Source organism: Dermacentor albipictus, chromosome 1 (assembly GCF_038994185.2).
Source record: "Dermacentor albipictus isolate Rhodes 1998 colony chromosome 1, USDA_Dalb.pri_finalv2, whole genome shotgun sequence".
Classification (NCBI taxonomy): Eukaryota; Metazoa; Arthropoda; class Arachnida; order Ixodida; family Ixodidae; genus Dermacentor; species Dermacentor albipictus.
This window is the reverse complement of record NC_091821.1, coordinates 85,883,820-85,905,330: the sequence shown is the minus strand read 5'-3', so window position 1 is coordinate 85,905,330 and position 21,511 is coordinate 85,883,820. Positions and strand designations below refer to the sequence as shown.

General features: G+C 43.1%; 1 protein-coding gene across 1 annotated transcript in view; it reads left to right on the top strand.

The window, feature by feature from the left end:
- Positions 1–21,511, top strand: part of Ass (argininosuccinate synthase) — a 69,076-nt gene that overhangs the window by 32,452 nt on the left and 15,113 nt on the right. The window contains exons 6-9 of the mRNA XM_065424594.1: positions 1,639–1,760; positions 2,758–2,842; positions 14,512–14,576; positions 21,009–21,082. Coding sequence (XP_065280666.1) covers positions 1,639–1,760; positions 2,758–2,842; positions 14,512–14,576; positions 21,009–21,082 — 346 coding nt within the window. The remainder of the gene's footprint in view (positions 1–1,638; positions 1,761–2,757; positions 2,843–14,511; positions 14,577–21,008; positions 21,083–21,511) is intronic.

The following is a 21,511-nucleotide window of genomic DNA, read 5'->3' as shown; positions in this document are numbered from 1 at the left end:
TGGCCATTGCTGTTTCCTCAGTCTTTCGTTGTGCAGGACGTCGGTGACATGCGGCGTTGGCATGGCAGGCTGCAGGTGCTTGTTGGCCAGGACAGCGCGTACCGCTTTGGTACGTTACTCGCAGGGCAAAACTCGAAGGACCGCTCAGCGGCGTTCAATTGGACATTAATGCTTTCGCATTCACAACTCATAAGAAGTTCTTAGGGGTCCTCGGATTTTTTTTCTTTTCGCACTTCGTCACTGGACCGAGCGGCGCTCCGCCTATACCTTATCACCGTGGTCTACCGGCCGTGAGAGGTGTATGAGAAGAAAGGCATCGAAATGAGGGAAACGAATCGATGCATTAATTATACCAGCCATGGTATCATAAAAAATAATGCCTTTATTGGAGCGTTACGTGAGAAAAACAAAAAGCTGTGTGAAGAACTCGACCAATAAAAAATATACAGAAGTGCAGACATTACTTAGCAAGAACAGTACAAAATACGTGTTAGGCTTGATTAGCGACAACGGATAATACAACGTTCATTACAAAACAAAAACAATGAAAACACGGGTAAGGTTGGAGATGGAAATTCAAGACGATGAGCAAAACGAGAACAAGGTGAAAGCAGGAGCCAACGTTTCGACAAGTGGACTTGTCTTCTTCAAGGCGCCGTATGCTTTCCTCGCTATAGAATATATAGGTGGGATTCTTCTAAAGGGCGGAGGGCGCAAGGCGCGTGGGTGCGGCAACGAGCGAAGGTGTGTTAGCGTGTCGACTTGAGAATAAAGGAGTACTGTGCACAAGGCCAGGGACCCGGCCGTCTGTCAATCACGTGTCAACGCCCGTGGGTCAGGCGTTGACACGTGACACAAAAAAGGGAGAAAAGGGGAAAAAAAGGGAGAAATACGCTAAGAAACCAGACTGTGTTGTTGCCTATATATAGCTCGAAATTTAGTATAGCGAATAGATTCTAGAGCTCCCTTTGACACGCTTATGTCTATTGGTTGCAATGCCTTGAACTTATGGATAAGGTATGATTCTTTGCATTTTCTTTCTCGTTCAGAACGGAAATTTGACTGTAAGATGTAGATTTTAAGTTCGTCATAGTTACGACTTGGTTGGTCGAAAGGCTCGGCGACGGCTTTGGGAAGCTTTTTAGCTGTGTCCACGCAATGTCCGTTTAATAGGACGTTCATTGATTGTCCTGTTTCACCGATATATTGTTTCTTACAGTAAGAACATTCAAGCATATAAATCACAGCGGAACTTGTACAAGTGAAGCTAGGTTTGACTTCGTGTGTATAACTATTTGCGGTGCTTTTAATTTTAATGTTACTTTGAAGGTGCCTGCAAGTTTTGAACCTGGGGCGAAAACATGGTTTCATTGCGGGGGAATGCTGTTTGCTGACTATGCATATGTCGCCTTGAAGAAGACAAGTCCGCTTGTCGAAACGATGGCTCCTGCTTTCACCTTGTTCTCGTTTTTGCTCATCGTTCATTACAATAGACACTTTAGGCTGTGAATGTTTCGCGCCTTATTGTCGCACCCTTCCTTTGCAGCTACGAATCCGGAATTCTGCTCATCGTTCATTACAATAGACACTTTAGGCTGTGAATGTTTCGCGCCTTATTGTCGCACCCTTCCTTTGCAGCTACGAATCCGGAATTCTGGAGAACCCTGAATCGCCGGCACCTGAGGACATCTACACGATGACGTGTGATCCCAGGAAGGCACCCGAGGAATCCGTGACACTGGAAATTGAATTTACATGCGGTTAGTTTCACTGACTACGCCAACCACTACCACACAGGACACGATTTGTGTTAATTAAATGCTTATAGGAAGAAGTCGTACTACTTACTAAGTTTCTCTGAGCAACTATATTATTGCGATAGACAATTCAGATTAGTTATATGGACCGTTTTTGCTAAGTACTTGTCAGTGGGCTTTATTGTGACGGAATAACGTGCTAAAGTGCGAGTACACCTCAAAATGAATAGATCGTGCAGAAAAGCAGGCTCAAGGAAATATAGATAAATTGAAAGTATTGATGCATGCATTGTTATGACGTTAGAAAGCATATTGGCCATTTTTCGACACGTAAAGCTGGAAACGCCTTTATTGGTATTTGTCAGGCATCCGGACACGCACTCATAACCTGATGTGATTCATAAATTTCAATGCACTTGAAGGGTGAATTTTAGCTGAACATGTTCAATAATTATTATGCGCATTCGAAAGCCTGGATTTACGCGATAAGACGTCGCTAACTCCTTTGATTTTCCAGATAAGTATATTTTGTTTTGTGACCATATCGTTAAATATTACGCACGCGAGTTTTTGCTGATGCGCTCGTGTTTCTTACTTTCAGGTGGTTTTAATGACTTTTTTTGTCTGCGTGTGTGCACTGAGAACGTAAGAAGAATAGCACACTATTTGCTAAAGGTTCGCTCGTCTTATAATCCAGGAGCCCTATTATGTAAAACTATTCCCATCTGTTTTTATTCCAATCTTCTGGCGTCAAATTTACGTAACCGCCGACGCAAGCATCGGGCGTTGTCTGAAGAGCCGAATCAAACGCTCTCCATATTTATAGGAGGTCACTTTTGTTTGCTTTCTCAGCGAATAAAATTGCCTACATTGTGCGGTTTTTGCTTATGTTATTGGCTGTAATTGTAAATTCATCCCCACTTGCAGGAAAGAAAAACATGCATCTTGAGTTGGCTACATTATTGTAACCTCACCCCCTCCCTCTTTCTTTTTCCTTTAGGAAAACCTACTAAGGTCACCAATATCTCCAACGGCACTAAGAAGACAGACTCACTCGAGTTGTTCCTGTACTTGAACGAAATTGGGTGAGGTGATTTTGTCCACACCATTATGCTTGTACACTCGTTTAATGAAGAAGGTGCGTAACGAATGCTAACGTTGCAGAGGTCAGCATCTGCCATGCACTACATGCCAGACATCTGGCGAATGGGTAGATCATCGGACGTTTGTGCTAGGGGACACTGATTTGAAATCCACCATCGAACACGTGTTTCTATATTTTTTTTATTGAAGGGACCACAAACGAGGCGAGACAGGAACCTACCTTTCTATAACAAAGTGCCTGTTATGAGGCAAATAATGCTCGCATTAAAGGTTGAGGAAATGGGAATTCTGGCTCATGTCTGAACATAAATTGAGCATTGAAGCGCCCCAAGCAAAAACATGAAATATTGTGAAGTCTAAAGTGCGGTTTATTTGCAGCTGTTATGAACTCATACTTCACTTAAAGCGTAACAATCACCGCCCCTTCCAGTCCGTGAAGATGGTCGAACAGCGAAGCTGTGTTAGTTACACCGAGTGTTACACCATGCAAGTCAAACTACGCAAGCAGTCTATATTGTAAATATTTTGTTTCACCATTGTTTCACCTCATTTTCGCTATTACGTGCTTCGCGTTGTGAGCATGTTTTAGGAGTGCTGCCGTTTATACTCCGCATCTCTGGCGCGCAGCTCGGGGTCGACCCTACGACGACGAGTCCGTTCACCAGCCAACTCTACCCGCCGTGGTTGCTTACTGGCTATGGTGTTAGGCTGCTGAGCACGAGGTCGCGGGATCGAATCCCGGCCACGGCGGCCGCATTTCGATGGGGCGCGAAATGCGAAAACACCCGTGTACTTAGATTTAGGTGCACGTTAAAGAACCCTAGGTGGTCGAAATTCCCGGAGTCCTCCACTACGGCGTGCCTCATAATCAAAGTGGTTTTGGCACGTAAAACCCCATAATTTAATTTTTTTTAACGACCCAACTCTCGCTGACGCTCGCGGTAGGCGGCTTCTTCCTCAGGAGTACACAATATTTACTCGTGGTCTTCCCATTGTTGTAGCTGGGATGGAATGTGCGGAACCACTAATCCAAAGCTCCGTATATTGTGCGCAAGGAATACCACTGGAGATGCGAGCGCTGCAATCATTTTGACGATTGGTTGGATTGGTTTGACGACGGATGTGGCTAGCGGCACTTCTTGCGCCAGCAAGAAGCACCAGCAGCCACGCGCTCCTGATATCGCATTTCAGTCGCTGGGCACTGTTAGATCGCTGCAAACCGCCAGCATAACATTTGTTTCTGTTGCGCTAGGGTGGGATTAATCGTCGATAAATTCGATGCCGATCTGGCTCTATCGCCGAAAATGTACCGCGGGACAACCATATAAGATTCGCGTATAAGATAGCATTCTCACAGGGGGAAAGGGGTCACTCCAACCTTTTTTCCCCTGTTGAACTCTTCTTTTCCTTTCCCGCTAGATCACGTGGCTCCTTTTTAGCGAAGTCCGACAACGACGGCACAGCGTCCGCATAAACAGCTTCGCTGTAAAAACGAGGACACAAGAAGAAAGACCAGACAGGACAAGCGCTGCTTCATACTAAAGTTTATTATAGGAAAAACACGCCTATTTATCAGTCCACACAAATCAAAAGCAGAGTACATCATAGCGCAAGCGTGCTCCAAACCTCTTAAAAAGTTTAAGTCGTAAAATTTTATTGTGACACGGCCATGCTCATAAAAAAACCAAAATTTCTGCAAGCGTAAGACTTATAGGAACAAGCTGTGGCCCGGGCCTTTATCATGTGGGTACTGATAGTGTTGGATTCGTAGCGAAAATCGACTTATCGAGCTATTTCATTTCACTTGCGCAAAGGTTTATCGAAGGCTGGCTGACACACGTGGAACCAGTTTTTTTTTCTTAAAGGGACACTAAAGCGAAACAATAAATCAGTTTAGACTAATGAAGCATTGTTTCAGAACCCTGCAGGCAGTCATTTCAAAAAGATTGTTTGATTATTAGATGAGAAAATGAAGGTCCAAATATCAGTATTTGAATTTCGCACCGAAACCGCAGCGCTGGTACGTCAGCGTGGCGTCAGGGATTCCAAAGTATGTTTTGCATTTGGGCAGCGTTGGCTGAGTAAAGATTCCCGAAACTTGCCATGTTTAATATTTGGTTACTTTAGAACACAATGTAGTCAATCTGTACCGCAATATATAATTAGTAGGCCCTAGAAGATGCCATAAAAATCCATGACGTCACAGCCGCCAGGTGCGGGAACTTAAGTAGGCGTCGCCACCCGTATTTCGTTCTTGCATTTTTTCTGGCTTGCGAAACGTCTTATCGTTGCAAGAGTGGTGTTTTAGGTGTTGTAGAAAGGTAATTTACTGATGTTGAAGAAATCATTTTTCACTTTAGTGTCCCTTTAATGTAGAAAACATCTACAACCTCCCATGTTGTCCTATCTCGGTGCCGGAAAAGGATTGATGTGCCTTGCAGAACGGGTTCACATCCGCATCGTAGACAGTGTGCGGCAAGATGAGACTATGGCGACCCTTTGCAACAAGACTTGCAATTTGTGCTTCGGGGATTACACGTATGCTGGAAATTGGTGCCCCAATCTGTCAAGTATGGTTTCTTACAAACTCACCCAAATTTCAGTTCCTGTAGGCTTAATTATAAACATTTTATCAGAGTAAATTTTTTTGGGCGATAAAGGGTTTCAGCTGAGAATTCGGAGGTACTTCTTTTGTCCTTAAGTAAAACGTCAACGTCATTTTTTTTTCAGAGAAGGCGGGCATAGTTGCAAAAGGTTCACTTTAAATTGAATGAGTCTCTATGATTTATATGAAGAAAAAAATCGGGTTGTTTAAATTTCTGAGCATTTGCTCCAGCGCTAGCTCTACTCACTGGAATGCTTTCTGTGCAAAGTTAAGTGTGTTTATGCAATGCCTAGAACATGGGGCGTGGTATACAATCTATGCTGTCTTTCTAGACTACTGAGGCCTTTGTCTCACTTTCCCTTTTGAGAGACAAGCCTTTGGTGTCACTGGCTGAGAAGTTTGCGGACATTTACGATCTTGGAAAATCCGCAGCGACGCCTTTCTCCCTTCCTCCTGCTACGCCATCTGTAATGGATGCCTCATTCACATCGAGGCAGTTGCAAACAGCCATAGACAGCCCCGGGACCGGATAGAATCACCAACCAGATCATTTATAACCTACCTGAGAGATGCAGGATTGATATTTTGCAAAAATTAGATTATGGGGTTGTAGATGTCAGAACCACGATCTGATTAAGAGGCACGCCGTAGTGGAGGACTCCGGAAATTTTGACGCTCTTGGGTTCTTTCACGTGCACCTAAATCTAAGTAGACGGGTGTTTTCGCATTTCGCCCCCCATCGAACTGCGGCCGCCATGGATTCGATCCCGCGACCTCGTGCTTAGCAGCCCTACACCATAGCCACTTTAAGCAACCAGGGCGGCTATTGATCTATTGTCGTTATCTAACCATAGCTGGATAAATGTAGATGCACAGTCATCTTGAAAGTTGGCCTGGGTTGTACCAATACTTAAGCATGGAAAGTACAGAGCAGCATTGAACTCATATCAACTGGTTTCCCTAACTTCCTGCGTGGCGAAACTGATCAAAAAGCTCGTGTCTGTCAGGTTGACATGGTGGTTTGAACATCAAAAGCTTCTTCCAACGTGGGTTTCTGGCAACGTCGGAGTGCTCAGGGCATCGTCATCGATTTAGTAAGCCACATCTAACATCAACAAGCTTCACACTTGTAATCTTTCTTTACTTATCAATTGACTGTGACAGCGTTCTACAGGGCTCAATAGTTGGTCGACTAGCAGACATGGGAGTCACATGTAACCTATTACGTCTCATAAATACGCTAAGCAGTGGTCGTCAAACGTAGATAAAACTAGGGATTGCAAAGAGTACAGTGAGAGAAATTTCACGAGACGTACCACAGAGAAGTGTATTATCACCCCTGCTATTTATTATGGTCATGGCGGGATTACCAGAAGCCTTGAAGAATATATTCAATACAGTACAAGTGTCAATATATGCAGATTATATTTGCATTTGGCTATCCGGATACCAGCACAAGCACCTCGCAATGATGGCTAAACGGACAGTAGTGTCGGCAATAAGCCCACCTTTCATCTACATGATTAGCCATCTTAGCATACAAGTCCAGTTTTATGCTGTTCAATGAGCATTGATGAATAATGACGAGGATGAATATTAGCCTCGAAAGCACATCAATTCATCAAGTCAACCACGTAAGATTTTCCCATCGTAATACTTGATTCCAGGATATACTGGAGGCGTGCTGTAGACACCATCGTTTCGTCATTAGAACCGCGCTTGAATGCGGTGTGAAGGATGGCCGGTGCCCGCGTGGGCAGTCATCCTCTTCGATGTTGAAACTATACTCAGTAGTGGTGGTTAATCGAGTGCTTCTCTAGTTGCCGTTAATAGTACCATTCAAGTGCCACTACGATTGATTGGAGCCTGTACACCGGAACAGTCTTAGGAAAGCTCTTTATGTACCGAAGACAGCTGCTAGCAACAAGCTCTTGCACGAGTCAGAGTCGTCCTCTCTCCGCCTCTTTGCAACCCAACGTCTGCTCTTCCAGCTTCGCCGCCTCAGCGAGACTCAAACAGGTAGAGCGCTTCTCCAGGGTCGTCTGAGGTGGAAGCAATCTCGCGTCTTTGTGGCACTCGATGCACTTCGTGTACCTGGCGTGCTATGTACATAAAAAAAAATTGAACGTTAAAAGCCACCATGGTCGTATGAGAGTGTGGAATGTCAACATAACATTCCGCATATTTACACTGTATCCCCGCCTTACACCAGCGGCAGAGGCAAAATCTTTTGTGGTGGTACATTTCAACAGAATACAAGACAGACATCTCCAATTGTAAACGGACGGCTCGGTTGACGAAGAGAATAGAGCTAGTACAGCGGCGTACAGGATACCGAATCTCAATGTCTCATGGGCTGCCATAATGGAGCATTTCGCCTCTTCTAGCGCATGTGAAAGTGTCGCCATTGCAGCAGCCTTGCGGGAGATGAATTTCTATAAGCCTCAGCCTATTGTTCTCTTTTCAGACAGCAAGGCTGCAATGAAAAAAAAATACTGTGCGGGTTTCACTTTGTAAAATGCATTCAGGGTTCATTACATGCTGTTGAACAATTACAGAGCCGGATGTACCATTGTGCTCCAATGGGTACCTTTCCTTATCGGCGTGGCAGGCAACAGGCCTCTCACAGTCTGGCGCGCAAAGCGCTGCAGTTCAAGCCAACGAAGAAAGCTTCCCGAGACGCAAAAAGAGACATGAAGGAGTCCATCTTAAGCCACTTCCGCTCGTTGTGGTCTCTACCGCATCAGCCTTGTGTGAATTAGAGGCTTAACAGAACTGATGCCGTTCTCCTATATCGCATCCTCACAGGGTCAGCGTGAACCGCAGCTTGGCGATGCAAGGCAGGACTTGGTCCATCATCTTAGTGTGCGTATTGTCAAGCTCTGGGTGACAATGAACATTACGCACTAAAGTGTCCTGAATTTGAAGCAGAACGGGATATATTATTAGATAGACTGAAGCGCAAGATTGCGCAACACTCAAATGCAAATGATATTTTGTACCCGCGAGGACATTGCATATTTATGAGGGAAGTGATTCGGCTCCTCCTAGAGATCCTCCGTAATACTGGGTTGGAAAGTGAGAGGTGAGCCATGCGAGTCGCCGTGGTTCGGAAAACGCGCAACGTATTAGGCTCCGTGTCAACTTGTTTTTAATACCTGATGTTGGCTGGCCTGCGGTTGATAGGTGGCATTGAGGCGGAGCAGTTGCCGGCAACATTGGCAACACTAGGCCCACCTGCAGCAATAACACCCTCCCCCTCCTCCTCCTCCTAGCTCTTTATAGTGTGATAAGAATCATGGACATTGACTTAACGTATTTAACCGATTAAGAATCGCTTTTCGCTATATGGCGTTCTGCTGCTGATCTAGAGGTCGTGATTTATATTTAGAGTCGCGGAGGCACTGTTCCGATCGAGCCGGAATAAAAAAGTTATGCTTGCGTACGTATATTGACGTTTGATTTCAATTCAAGAGGACCCAGATGGTCAGAATGTGTGATTACAGATGCATATGCAAAACGTTTGTACAGCTGATGTAAAGTGTAAATGTTGCCCCTCAGGTTTAAGTCAAAAATGGAGGCTTTAAGTACTGCGAGCAAGCTGAAGGGGGAGCTGGAGCCACCCAAAGTTTGGTTGGAAGAAGTTTTTTCTCCAGTGGTGCAATTTGCGCGAAAGAAACTGCGTGATTTCGCGAAAGGAAAACGGAAGCCAAACGAACGCTTTTCCTTGAGCTTTAACAAACTCCACATGTGCAGCGAAATTTACCCGGATGATCTTGCCTCGGATAAAGCAATTCCTGTAAAAGAAGTAGAGAAGCCACCACCCTAACTGCCGCCTAATATTATGTGGTGCTTTCAACTACCCTGCTATAGACTGGTCAGCATCCTCTGTTAGTACAAATATTAACCGGGCCGATCACCTTCGCTTTGCTGATTTTCTTCACTATTATGACCTCACGCAACTAGTTCACGACCCTACCCGCGATGATCACATTTTAGATCTTCAAACAACCCTTATATTGCCGAAACATATGTCCTAGAAGCCATCAGTTACCATAAGGTAACGCAGTGTTCCTTCTCGCTTCCTTATGCTGGCAAAAAAGATGCATTCTGAATTTTTAATTTATTCATTTACTTATTTATTTACTTATGATACCCTCAAGGCCCGAAGGCATTACAGAGGGGAGTGAGAAAACGGGAAGCATAACAATGAAATACGAAAAATAAACAATGTAGCGTATTAGTAATTCCTAATTATATAATGCTATGTAATATCTTGCCTAATGTTTGTAAGTACGACAGATAATGTAAACGAAGTAGCACCTTCATAATTCCTGTTAGTACAGTGTTAACCAGTGTCGTCCTTAGTCGTTTGCAAGTACGGCAAGTAAATGAAATAACATGTTAACAATTCCTAATTATACAATGTTAGCTAATGCCTTACGAAAGAGTTTGTTGTCCACAATAGATACACACAGGGAAGGTGGTTCCACTGCCATGATGATCTGGGAAAAAAAAGATTGACTGAAAGTGTTAGTGTTGCCTGTTTGAAGTCCGACCTTATGGCGATGATCGATACGGCTCGACAGGTAATGAGGCCGAGAAATGAAGTTACTGTGAAGGGAGGAATGGTAATAAAATTTGTGAAACAGTGTCAAACGTGCTATTGTTCTACGAGATGCAAGTGATGGAAGGGATAGATTGTCCTTCATTGATGTTATGTTAGCGGTACGGTTATAATTTGAAGATATGAACCGGACTGAATTATTTTGGACAAGCTCCAGTGAAGAAATAAGGTTTTCATGGTACGAGTCCCACACAGCTGCAACGTATTCTAATTTAGGACGCACTGGTAAAGTAGTAATTAGACTGTTAAAGTAATAATATTAAGGATGGTGGTGCTTTGGAAAACTTGTGGCGTAAGTAACCGAGCATGTTATTAACTTTACTTATTATGTACTCAGTGTGAAGGTTCCAGGTTAGTTTTGCTGTTATATGAACTCCTAAGTATTTGTACGAGTTAACGGGTTCTAGAGGAACTTTATGTAGATAGTAAGTAGGAAGAGCACTGGTGTTCCTCTGCATGCGCATAACTTTACATTTATTAATATTAAGTTCCATTAGCCAAGTGTTACACCAATCAATCACATAGTCCAAGTCAGACTGAAGAGCATTAGTGTCGTTGTTAGCGATTATTTCACGATATATCACGCAATCGTCCGCAAACAAGTGAATGTGAGATGTCAATGAAGAAGGTAGGTCATTAATATAAATCTGGAAAAGTAGGGGCCCTAGTACTGATCCCTGAGGCACACCAGAATGAACCTGTCAATGATGAATCATAATTATTCTGAGTAACAAATTGATAACGGTTAGTAAGAAAACACTCAATCCATTTCAGCATGTTACTGTCAAGGTTTAAAAGACTCGGCTTGAATAGCAGCAGTTTGTGGCAAACCTTGTCGAACGCTTTGCTAAAGTCTAAAAATACACAGTCGGCACTGGAGGCACGATCTAAAATACAGTGTAATCTATGAGTGAAAGATATTAGTTAGGTTTCACATGAGAATGTTTTGCGAAAACCATGTTGCGATGAGGTGAAAAATGAGTTCGAGTCAAGAAACAAGTTAACGAGATTAGTAAATATCACATGTTCAAGAAGTTTGCAACAGGTGCTGGTAAGCGAAATCGGGTGGTAATTCAGGGGTGAGCTTTTGTTACCAGACTTATGCAACGGAACCACCTTCCCTATTTTCCATGGAGCAGGCAGAGTACAAGTGTTTACTGATTGTTGGAAAATTTTAGCAAATATTGCAGAACTGAATGTGTTAGCGCTTGTCAAAAATTTAGTATTAATGGTATCATAGGCGGGAGCTGAGTTTAAAGGCAAATCATCAATCAGCCTAGCAATACCAGAGAAGTCAAGAGCTATGGGTTGCATAATGAGATAGTTGTATTGTTCTGTGTGTGGTGGATGAATGATCAAGGTTATTGCGCGAGTTGGGAGGGGGGACATATAAAACATGAGCCAAATGCTGCAAACCTTTTCAAACAAATTCCAAGAAGACTTTGGAAACCGTTCGACTAATCACAACTGGTGCATATTTCGCGATAAGTTAAAGGAGATAGAAGCTTCCCGCGTGCCAAAATTTACGATAAAATAACGTGCTGACAATCCATGATTGACACGAGAAGTAAGCAGGTGTCTAAATAAGAAGAAAAGGACGTACAAAAAGGCATCACGAACGAACACCCTTTCTGACTACCAGAACTATAGAAGCATATCTGAATTGTCAGAAAAAAAACTATTCTTGAAGCAAAAGATCAGTACTTTAATTTCACGATTCCTAACATGTTAAAAACCGATCCCGAGAAATTCTGGAAAGTCGTAAATCCAAAAAATAAACCCTCAGTACCAACACTTCAGGGGTAAGACGGCATTGATGTACCAGTAGCTGACTGTGCCGAGGAGTTCAACAATAATTTTGTTACGGCTCTTACAGATGAACTACCTCTTGATAATGCACACCAGCTCTCACAACCACTTGTTACGTTTCCTTTTACACCCATCGTAGTAACAGCACATGGCGTATCTCGTGCAATAGAACGTCTCCCGCCTAAAACAAGTCCAGGTCCCGATGGCATCAGCGATAAACTTCTAAAGCTAACCAGTCAGTATTCAGCTCCCTTACTTTCTTTAATATTTGAGTAATCCATACGTGCCACGCTCTTTTACCTTGTTCAGCAATCCATCGACACAGGATGCGTACCGGAAGATTGGAAGTCAGCGTTTCTAATACCTATGTTTAAATCTGGTGACAGATCAATTCTAAGCAACTACAGACCCATTTCATTAACTTCAATTACCTGTAAGTTACTAGAGCATATTATACCCAAGCATAATATAACATAAGATCTAAACAAAAACAACCTAATCCTCATCAACCAGCACGGCTTTCGGAAAAATGTTTCCTGCCAAACTCAACTCTGAATTAGTAACTGATCATCGTTCACTGCACTCATCGAAGTACCTCGACGCCGTCTTTGTTGATGTTTCGAAGGCATTTGAACTTGATCATAAAACAGTGCAATGGATCGAATACTTTCTAACAAACCGCCATCAGTCCGTGAAACTACAAAAATCATATCTCGAGCCGTGAAAGCGTCGTATCAGGGGTACCACAGGGGTCAGTGCTGGGCCACTTCTATTTTTAATCTATATTAATGATATAGCAACTAACATAAATGCCACATTTCGATTATTTGCAGATGACTGCATTACATATAAAAAAATAAGCCCTACCGACATTACTCACCTGCAGTATGCCCTCATTAAACTAACAGAACGGTGTTCTGTATGGCGGATGCAAACCAACTTAGATAAAACAAAAGATCCTAAGTTTACCCGGCATTTAAAACACAGGACAATGCATACGCAAATAACAATGTACCAATAGATTCAACTTCGACATTTAAATACCTAGGAATAAAATTAAATTCTACTTCAACATGGAACGATCATATAGAACACATAAATTCAAAAGCATTAAATAAACTCGGCCTTCTCAAGCTAAGCATTTACCTCGCCAACCGTGACACTAGACTATTAGCATATATCTCACTCATTCGGCTTTCGCTAGAATATGCATCTATCATTTGGCACCCCCATCATGTCACCTGGACTAACCATCGTGAAGCGGTGAAAAAAAGCACGATGCATCAGGGCACAGTAATTAATTAATTAATTAGTTAAATAAGTATTTAATTGTTTAATTATTTCCTTTATTTATTTATTTATTTATTTATTTATTTATTTATTTATTTATTTATTTGAGTACCCTATAAGGACCGTTAGGGCATTGCATAGTGGGGGATGAAAAAGTTCAAGCATGAGTGGAATGTGTACAATGCAAATATATGAAGACATTAGGAACCACGAAAAATGATCTAAACATCTAGCAGAAAGAAAAATAAAAAGAAAGAAAGAAAAGGGAAATAGAGTTTATTTAAGGTTTAGTAGCGTGAAAAACGCATAAGAACCTAAAATGCGATGCAAACAACCAGTACCCAAGAGAACACGCATTTAAGGATACAATCGAATCATGATTTAGATAAACAGCCTACACAGATACAATCAGATGAAACGGAGTGAATAGTATACAATGCTAAGCACATGAAAACACTGTTTATGTAAATGTTCAAGGAAATGTGGGTTCGGACAGGTTGATACACTCTAAAAAGGTTAGCAGTGCTGCATGAAATGATGATGATTCCGTAAGCGAGACAATGTTTGAATTCGCGATTTCAAATCGTCACCAAACTGAAAGACACCCTCAGAATGCCATCACTTACCATGCGCAGAACATTTGCCTGGTTATCTTTTTTTCACCCTCTTGTGCCGTAGTGTCATTTTCCCCGCTCACATACTCCAGCACATAACATCACGACTAGGTTAGATCGCGCGTACAAAGTCAAACCAATTTCTGCTCACACAGAAAAATACCGGAATTCACCTCTCGTACTATGAATAGATTAGTGTAATTCATTTTCTTCTAGCACTTTCACTATCAACGACTCTCAATCTTTTCAGTCAGCGCTTCACTCCATTTTCGAACGTCAAGGCATTTTACAATAGTTTTCCTTTTTGTATTCGCTACCGCATGACGGGTCTGTTGTTTTTTTTTATTAAAACTAAACAAAGCACAGAAGTTATACGCATGATGCTCTCATTGTCCCGTGAAGTGTTGCCTAGATTGGACTTCGAAAAAAAAAAAGTTCAGGTATTCAACTGTCCATTTAGTATTGTACCTTTCTGTTTTTAGTTTCATGCTCCATGCTATACTTGACGTTGCATTCTCGTGTTTATTGAATCGCTGTTTTTGCCTGCATTGTTATTGTTTTTGTTATCACCTATTCTACCCCCCCCCCCCCCCCCACACACACACGCAAGCACACGCACACTGTATATGTAAGTTTTAAGGGCTAACCGCGGGAAGCGGTCCACTGGGCACAGTCGTATGAAGCTCATAATTCCTTTCTTCGCAGGGGCCACCATGGCGTTGGGCGTATTGACATCGTTGAGAACCGGGTAATCGGAATGAAATCTCGTGGTAAGCCAACAACTTGCTTTATTGGAATTTTCGTTTGTATATACGCTGCTCTATAGCTGTGAAAGGTTGCATGCAACCGCAGTTTATTGACAGTGGAACCGAATTGCGAAGCGAAGCGCGGAAAAATCCTTAAGCCAATGACAATAATGTAAGAGGGATGACATGCTTCAACATACATTCAATACGACCAATGGCAAAAAAGAAAAAAAAAGAGTGCATAATTTTTTTCTTACAATTAACGCTGTGTTTACTTTCGATTCTTTATGACATTCATATCGAGATGGAAATGTTGCACCCACCTGCACGGTAGCGCGAAACTACTCGTGAAAGTCTCAAGGAAGACATCGGGGTGTTTTTTGAGCTTTGAACTGCGTAATGCGCCATCGAGCTACGAAGTTAAAGTGCCGTAAGGTTTCCTATTGTGTCCCAGTGGGTTTCCGCTACGTTTACTTTGGTGTTCCTGCAAGTTTCCTTTGTAGCATTCAGCTTCGCGACATCTTTGCCTTTGAGCAATATTTATGCACCTTGAGGAATTTGGCATAATAATATATTTTATCATATCATATTAGAAATGCGATACAAATTTACGGTTCGTAGCAAGAACTTTCCGCGCAACTATTTCTTCATGGAAAATGAGTAAGACTGCTGCGCTAATGCAATAGAAGCAAATGGGATACCGTTGATTTCAATATTTATCTTACGCATTTAGAAAAGAATCAGGAAATACTTTATTTATCGGGACAAGAGATTTTATGACACACATTGATATTCTGACAGCGCCTCGTTCTCAAAAGGACAATGTGTAATGCCAGATGTACAGTGCACGCAGCTTACATTTCTTTAGGAATCACATGTTGTGGGTCTAAGGGTATTAGGCAGACACACAGACTGTCATTTACCAAGTGGCTCGTTGGGTGAATCAAGTACCGGCATATGTCCTTGACTGAGGTCGCCTTATCAACAGTTGTTATTAAGAATTGCAGAAATTCAGCGCTGCTGAACACGAATTCAGAACGAGTGCAAGTGTGGTCTTAGTGAACACTTGTGCAACGTGTATAAATGACAATGCATTAGAGCGCGTATTGAAATTAATTTAATCTGTGCTTTCGTAGTCACTGCCTATTTAACCAGTTCGCCATTCAAATCTATTCTGTGGGACCTATCTCTAATTTGTCAGAAGTCGTGCAAAGCTTGGCCATGTACGACTACAGTGTGGTCGTGTGAAGTGTTCCGACACTCGCTCAGGTCGCCACTCTCTGTGATTAATCTGCCGCCAGCCACGGGCTGTGGTTAGCAGGCAGCTGCGACGCAGCTGCTTCTTGGATCTTTATAGAGGTGATTTTTCTTTCATGTTAACCGAATTGTGCTATTTTAGTCAGGCGATACGAGGCAGCAATGCGTTTTATTCGCTGTCACTTGACTCCAACTGATGTACAGACATTAGAAATTAACCACGCAGGCTGGAAAGACAAAAAAAAAATGCACAACTAACTAGCTCGTATGTGGATTACACCCTAGGCTTCATTTTCACGACACGTGCAACGAAGGAGCGTAGCAAACGATAGGGGCCGCTGTGGGATGTCAGTGACTAAACGTTAGAAACTGACAATATTACCTCTTCGGCCGGATAAATAACGATGAAGCGAATAACGTTTCTAACCAAAAACAGCCAACAATTTGGGGCCAGCTCGGACACACACACGCACACGCACGCACACGCACACGCACACGCACGCACACGCGCACGCACACGCACGCGCACACGCACGCACGCACACGCACACGCACGCACGCACGCACACGCACACGCACGCACGCACGCACGCACACACACACACACACACACGCACACACGCACACACACACAGAGAGAGAGAGAGAGAGAGAGAGAGAGAGAGAAAGGGAGAGAGGGATAGTTCGTCTTTTTTGCAATAAATGAGCACTGACATAACAATAAGCTTCGGATGTTCGAGTTGCTCGGTTGTTCAGTTTACACAGGTATCTCTGAAGTGTACAGTAGTGGCGAATGCTGCCAAGAACACATTTTACTATTAGGTTAAATGCCTTGTGGGCAGGTGACTTCAAACTATCTGTGATAGGCTCTCTGTGATAGTTTGCGAGTACTTCTGACGTCACCAGCAGGGATTCTTATTTTTATGGGGTTTTACGTGCCAAAATCACTTTCTGATTATGAGGCACACCGCAGTGGAGGACTTCGGAAATTTCGACCACCTGGGGATCTTTAACGTGCACCTAAATCTAAGTACACGGGTGTTTTTGCATTTCGCCCCCATCGAAATGCGGCCGCCATGGCCGGGATTCGATCTCGCGACCTCGTGCTCAGCAGCCCAACACCATAGCCACTGAGCAACCACGGCGGGTCAGGGATTCTTGCTAGGAGCAAGACGGGAGAAGACGCTACTTCTATGTCGGTGCTGCTCACCTGCTTGCTTTCTGTCTCCTTGCTTCTATGTGTGTGGTCGCCAGAAAGATATATTACGGCTGATTTACGCCTGGAAACAGACCGTCATGAAGGGGCGTCGGCGCGAGGTACAACCGCGTCCTCTGAAGCAAGCGGACGGCACCGAAGCACCCACAGTTTGGTTCGTTTCCACACATGGGGCTCCTGACAACTGTGAATCGAGTTCGCGAAAGCAGACGCAAGGAGTGGTTGCGGTCGTATGTGCTCACTTCGTATGGTGGCGACTTGTCACCATAAGAACCCACTATCCTTGGCTTAAGATGCATATAGAGAATGGAAAGAAAATATGAACGTGTCAGGACCAAACAATGTTTTGGAGAACGATGTCGGATAACTTGCCGTTCAGCTTGGCAATGTTGCCATGTCAGCGTTCATAGTTCTTTGCAGAGGTCTCAGTTTCCGACCAACTGCTCTGCGGTAAATTGAAGATGGTTGCCTACATCCATTATAGCGGTGATTCCTGCTTAAAAATAATCTGCTTGGCGATAGCAAAGACAACAATCACGATTCAGACATCGAGTGACGTGGTGCAGCATGTGTCAGTTAACAGATGCATTGTACAATTGGCGCTGAAGCGCTCCCTCTCATCCATTTTTGCATCACTGATTTGTAAAACCACGTGATAATTTGTAAAATCACATGATTATAATCTACAATGACCGCTGCGTTGCCCTCAGCTATTTTTGTCTTTTGATTCTATTTTTAAAGTAAAGCCGGGAGTGGTCGCATTTAACGATGCTGTAATTAATTCAAGTCATATCCTTTCAGATATCATTGTGATTATTGGGCACAAAGCTGTTTATCCAAGCCTAAAAAAAGGAAAAAGGAAAAAGGATACGTTGTCCATGTAGTCTTGCAAGGTCTTCTTTGTTAAACGAGGAAAAAAAAAACAGCGGTGCAGTGGAGATGAATAGATGCATTCTTTCTTTTTTTTGACGACACATTTTTGCACTAGTGCACACAAAAATTGTGTGATAATTCATGACTAATTAACTCTTTAGTTAGCTGAAATTCAGCTTTCAATTAATTCTTGTAGGCATATATTTCGTTTGCGTAATTAAAGGTGGTCAGTGAACAAGGCTTGTCAAATTAGTAGGAATCCCGAAGCTATAAAAAAATTGACATCATCATCATCATCATCATGGTTACGCCCACTGCAGGGCAAAGGCTTCTCCCATACTTCTCCAACTACCCCGGTCATGTACTAATTGTAGCCATGTTGTCCCTGCAAACTTCCTAATCTCATCCGCCCACCTAACTTTCTGCCGCCCTCTGCTACGCTTCCCTTCCCTTGGAATCCATTCCGTAACTCTTAATGACCATCGGTAATCTTCATTCCTCCGTGTCCTGCCCATGCCCTTTTCCTTTTCTTGATTTCAACTAAGATATCATTAACTCGCGTTTGTTCCCTCACCCAATCTGCCTTTTTCTTATCGCGTAACGTTACACCTATCATTCTTCTTTCCATAGCTCGTTGCGTCGTCCTCAATTTAACTAGAACCCTTTTCGTAAGCCTCCAGGTTTCTGCCCCGTACGTGAGTACTGGTAAGACGCAGCTGTTATAAACTTTTCTCTTGAGGGATAATGGCAATCTGCTGTTCATTATCTGAGAATGCCTGCCAAACGCACCCTAGCCCATTCTTATTCTTCTGATTATTTCAGTCTCATGATCCGGATCCGCAGTCACTACTTGTCCTAAGTAGACGTATTCCCTTACCACTTCCAGTGTCTGACTACCTATCGTAAACTGCTGTTCTCATCCGAGACTGTTAAACATTACTTTAGTTTTCTGCAGATTAATTTTTAGACCCACCCTTCGGCTTTGCCTCTCCAGGTCAGTGAGCATGCATTGCAGTTGGTCCCCTGAGTTACTAAGCAAGGCAATATCATCAGCGAATCGCAAGTTACTAAGGTATTCTCCATTAACTCTTATCCCCAATTCTTCCCAATCCAGGTCTCTGAATACCTCCTGTAAACACGCTGTGAATAGCATTGACATATAAATTGACTGAATAAATTGACATATTCCTTCCCAAAAGATACCATGCAATATATTGGTGTTTCGCACTATTTTGTCGCTAAGTGAGCAAGCAAGTCTTTCTAGGAAAGTAAGAACGCAAATGTATTTCGGTGGCTGTCTAGACACCATTGCTAGCCTCGGGATACCTACCAAGTGGACATGCCTTGCGCTTTGACTGGGCACAGTTCAGCAATTGCAACATTTTTCATAAATTAAATAATTAAGAAGTAATGAATAAATATCAGTTAACTAAACATTTCATCAGTGGTTATCGCACAATTTCTTATTTTCTTTTCTGGTGCGAATAACGTTTTATCGAAAAATTTACGTTCGATGCGCTGTTTCTAAGACTGACTTAAGTCTTTAGTGAAACGTCCGCGATACATGCAGTGTGACCTTTCGTGATTGCCCCAGGGAAAGTAAGGTAAAAAGTAGGGGGGTGCTTGAATAGCGAAATTTGCAAATCTAATCGAATACGACTACACGAGAAAAACAACCTTCGACTATTTAATACTTACGCTTTTGTTTCCTAGTGTAGAATGTTTCAAATTTATATAGAAAATGGGAAGTTTTGTGGAGTCTGTTTGACAATGAAAGGCTTGTTTACGTTATTCGATACATTTAATAACGTTAACTGGATGTCAGTAGGACTGATAAGCTTGTAAATGAGAAACAAAAGAAATATACTCTTATCTGGTGCCCCATGGCAACGACAGTGCGCCAGATTTGGAACAGCATACCCCCAGATGCGTGTAGTGTAGGGTTTAGCGCTCGTTGAAGGGGCTAAGGGCAACAATACAGCACCGCACACCGTTTTGAGAGAATCCAAACATGAGGAGATTGGCTAAATAATAGATTTCTTTTGTATAAATCGAGACAGCGAATTCATATGCTCCATAAGACGAGGCATGCTTACTCAACGGCTGGTAACTGTTGTGCATACGTGATCTCATCTATGTGTTTGTTCAGCAACCGGACCGTCTGCGCTACAACCGCGGTTCTCCTGCACCAGAATCATTCAGACACGTCTCTGTTTGCATCAGCCTTGCCCCTAGAAACTGCAAGGACTGTTGTTGTGCCTTATACGTAATATTCGAGCGAAACGAATATTCGACAACTTGGAAAAGTAAATCATCGAGTGAAACACAAATCGAATAGTAAAGACTATTCCAGTCGTATTCACAATTTTGAATATTCGCACATATCTACTAAAAAGCAATGACCTTCTGATAACCTGAATTGGAGGTGATTAGAGCTGATTCTATGTGTCTCTCTCCGAATTATGAGCCGGCTCTACTCACCACCCGGGATTCCTGAAGTCATCGGCATAACTGAAAGGCGTGTCTAACAATATGCTGGTAACAACGCAAATTTTTTTTCAGCGCTTGCAGTCACTTGCATCAGTTATTCATTATTGGCACATAATCCAGAACCTAGTAGAAACAGCTAGCTTGCCACTTCTTCACTGCATAATCATCTCCATGCTTTTATGGAGCACGCTGATGGTCGCCGACTGAAGACATCGCAGATGAAGGCGACGAAGGGACTACGGTTTTTGAAAGAGACGGAATTGGACAAGCGGCTGTGACAGTGATATCACGTACCACGCATGAGTGATGGACTGTAACTGACGATGTGCGTGATGTGTTATGTGCGCTATCTCTCTCTCCTCCCCATCTTTCATCTCCCCATCCCGCTCCTACGTGTAGGGTAGCAAACCGGCTAAGCTGAACTGGTTAACCTCCCTGCCTTTCCTTCCTTCCTTCCTTCCTTCCTGATGGTCGTGAAGTAATATATATCAGCGCTGAGCTATGATTTCTCTGTTCCTTTGGATGTGTCCCGAGTCTTGCAATTCATGGCGTTACTATTAGCACGTCTCGCTAGTTGTGGGGGACTTGCTCACCGTCGCCTTGCTTGGTCAATGCCGCAGGTGTGTACGAGACGCCTGCCGGAACAGTCCTCCGAGCGGCTCATCTGGACCTCGAGATATTCACTATGGACAAGGTACGCTGGACGTATTTGTGTCTGCCTTTTTAACCTGCTTTACTTTGGCTTAGCCGAGTGTTGATTACTTCTGTCGTCGAAGCAGCTACATACACCTATGTTTACTGTGTTCGGTAGTGCAAAGGCATTTATTTTGCTACTAAGGACAAAGCTGCGACATTATCTTCAAGCCGCAGCAGTTATTCATTCGAGAGCAAATAACTTTGTTCGAGAGAAGATAAACGAGCAAGTAAGAAATGTACACGCCACTGCCACTGGTATTCCGGTGATCGCGAAAAATGAAGCCGTGGTATAATCTAAACGAGACGCATTCGATTTGACTTGCAGCCCAATATTCTGTTGTAACTCTAATACTATTATAGCCCATCTTTCACCATCAGGTTTGGCTTAAATTTCAGGCTTTACTTTTTTTTGACTAAGGGAAACATG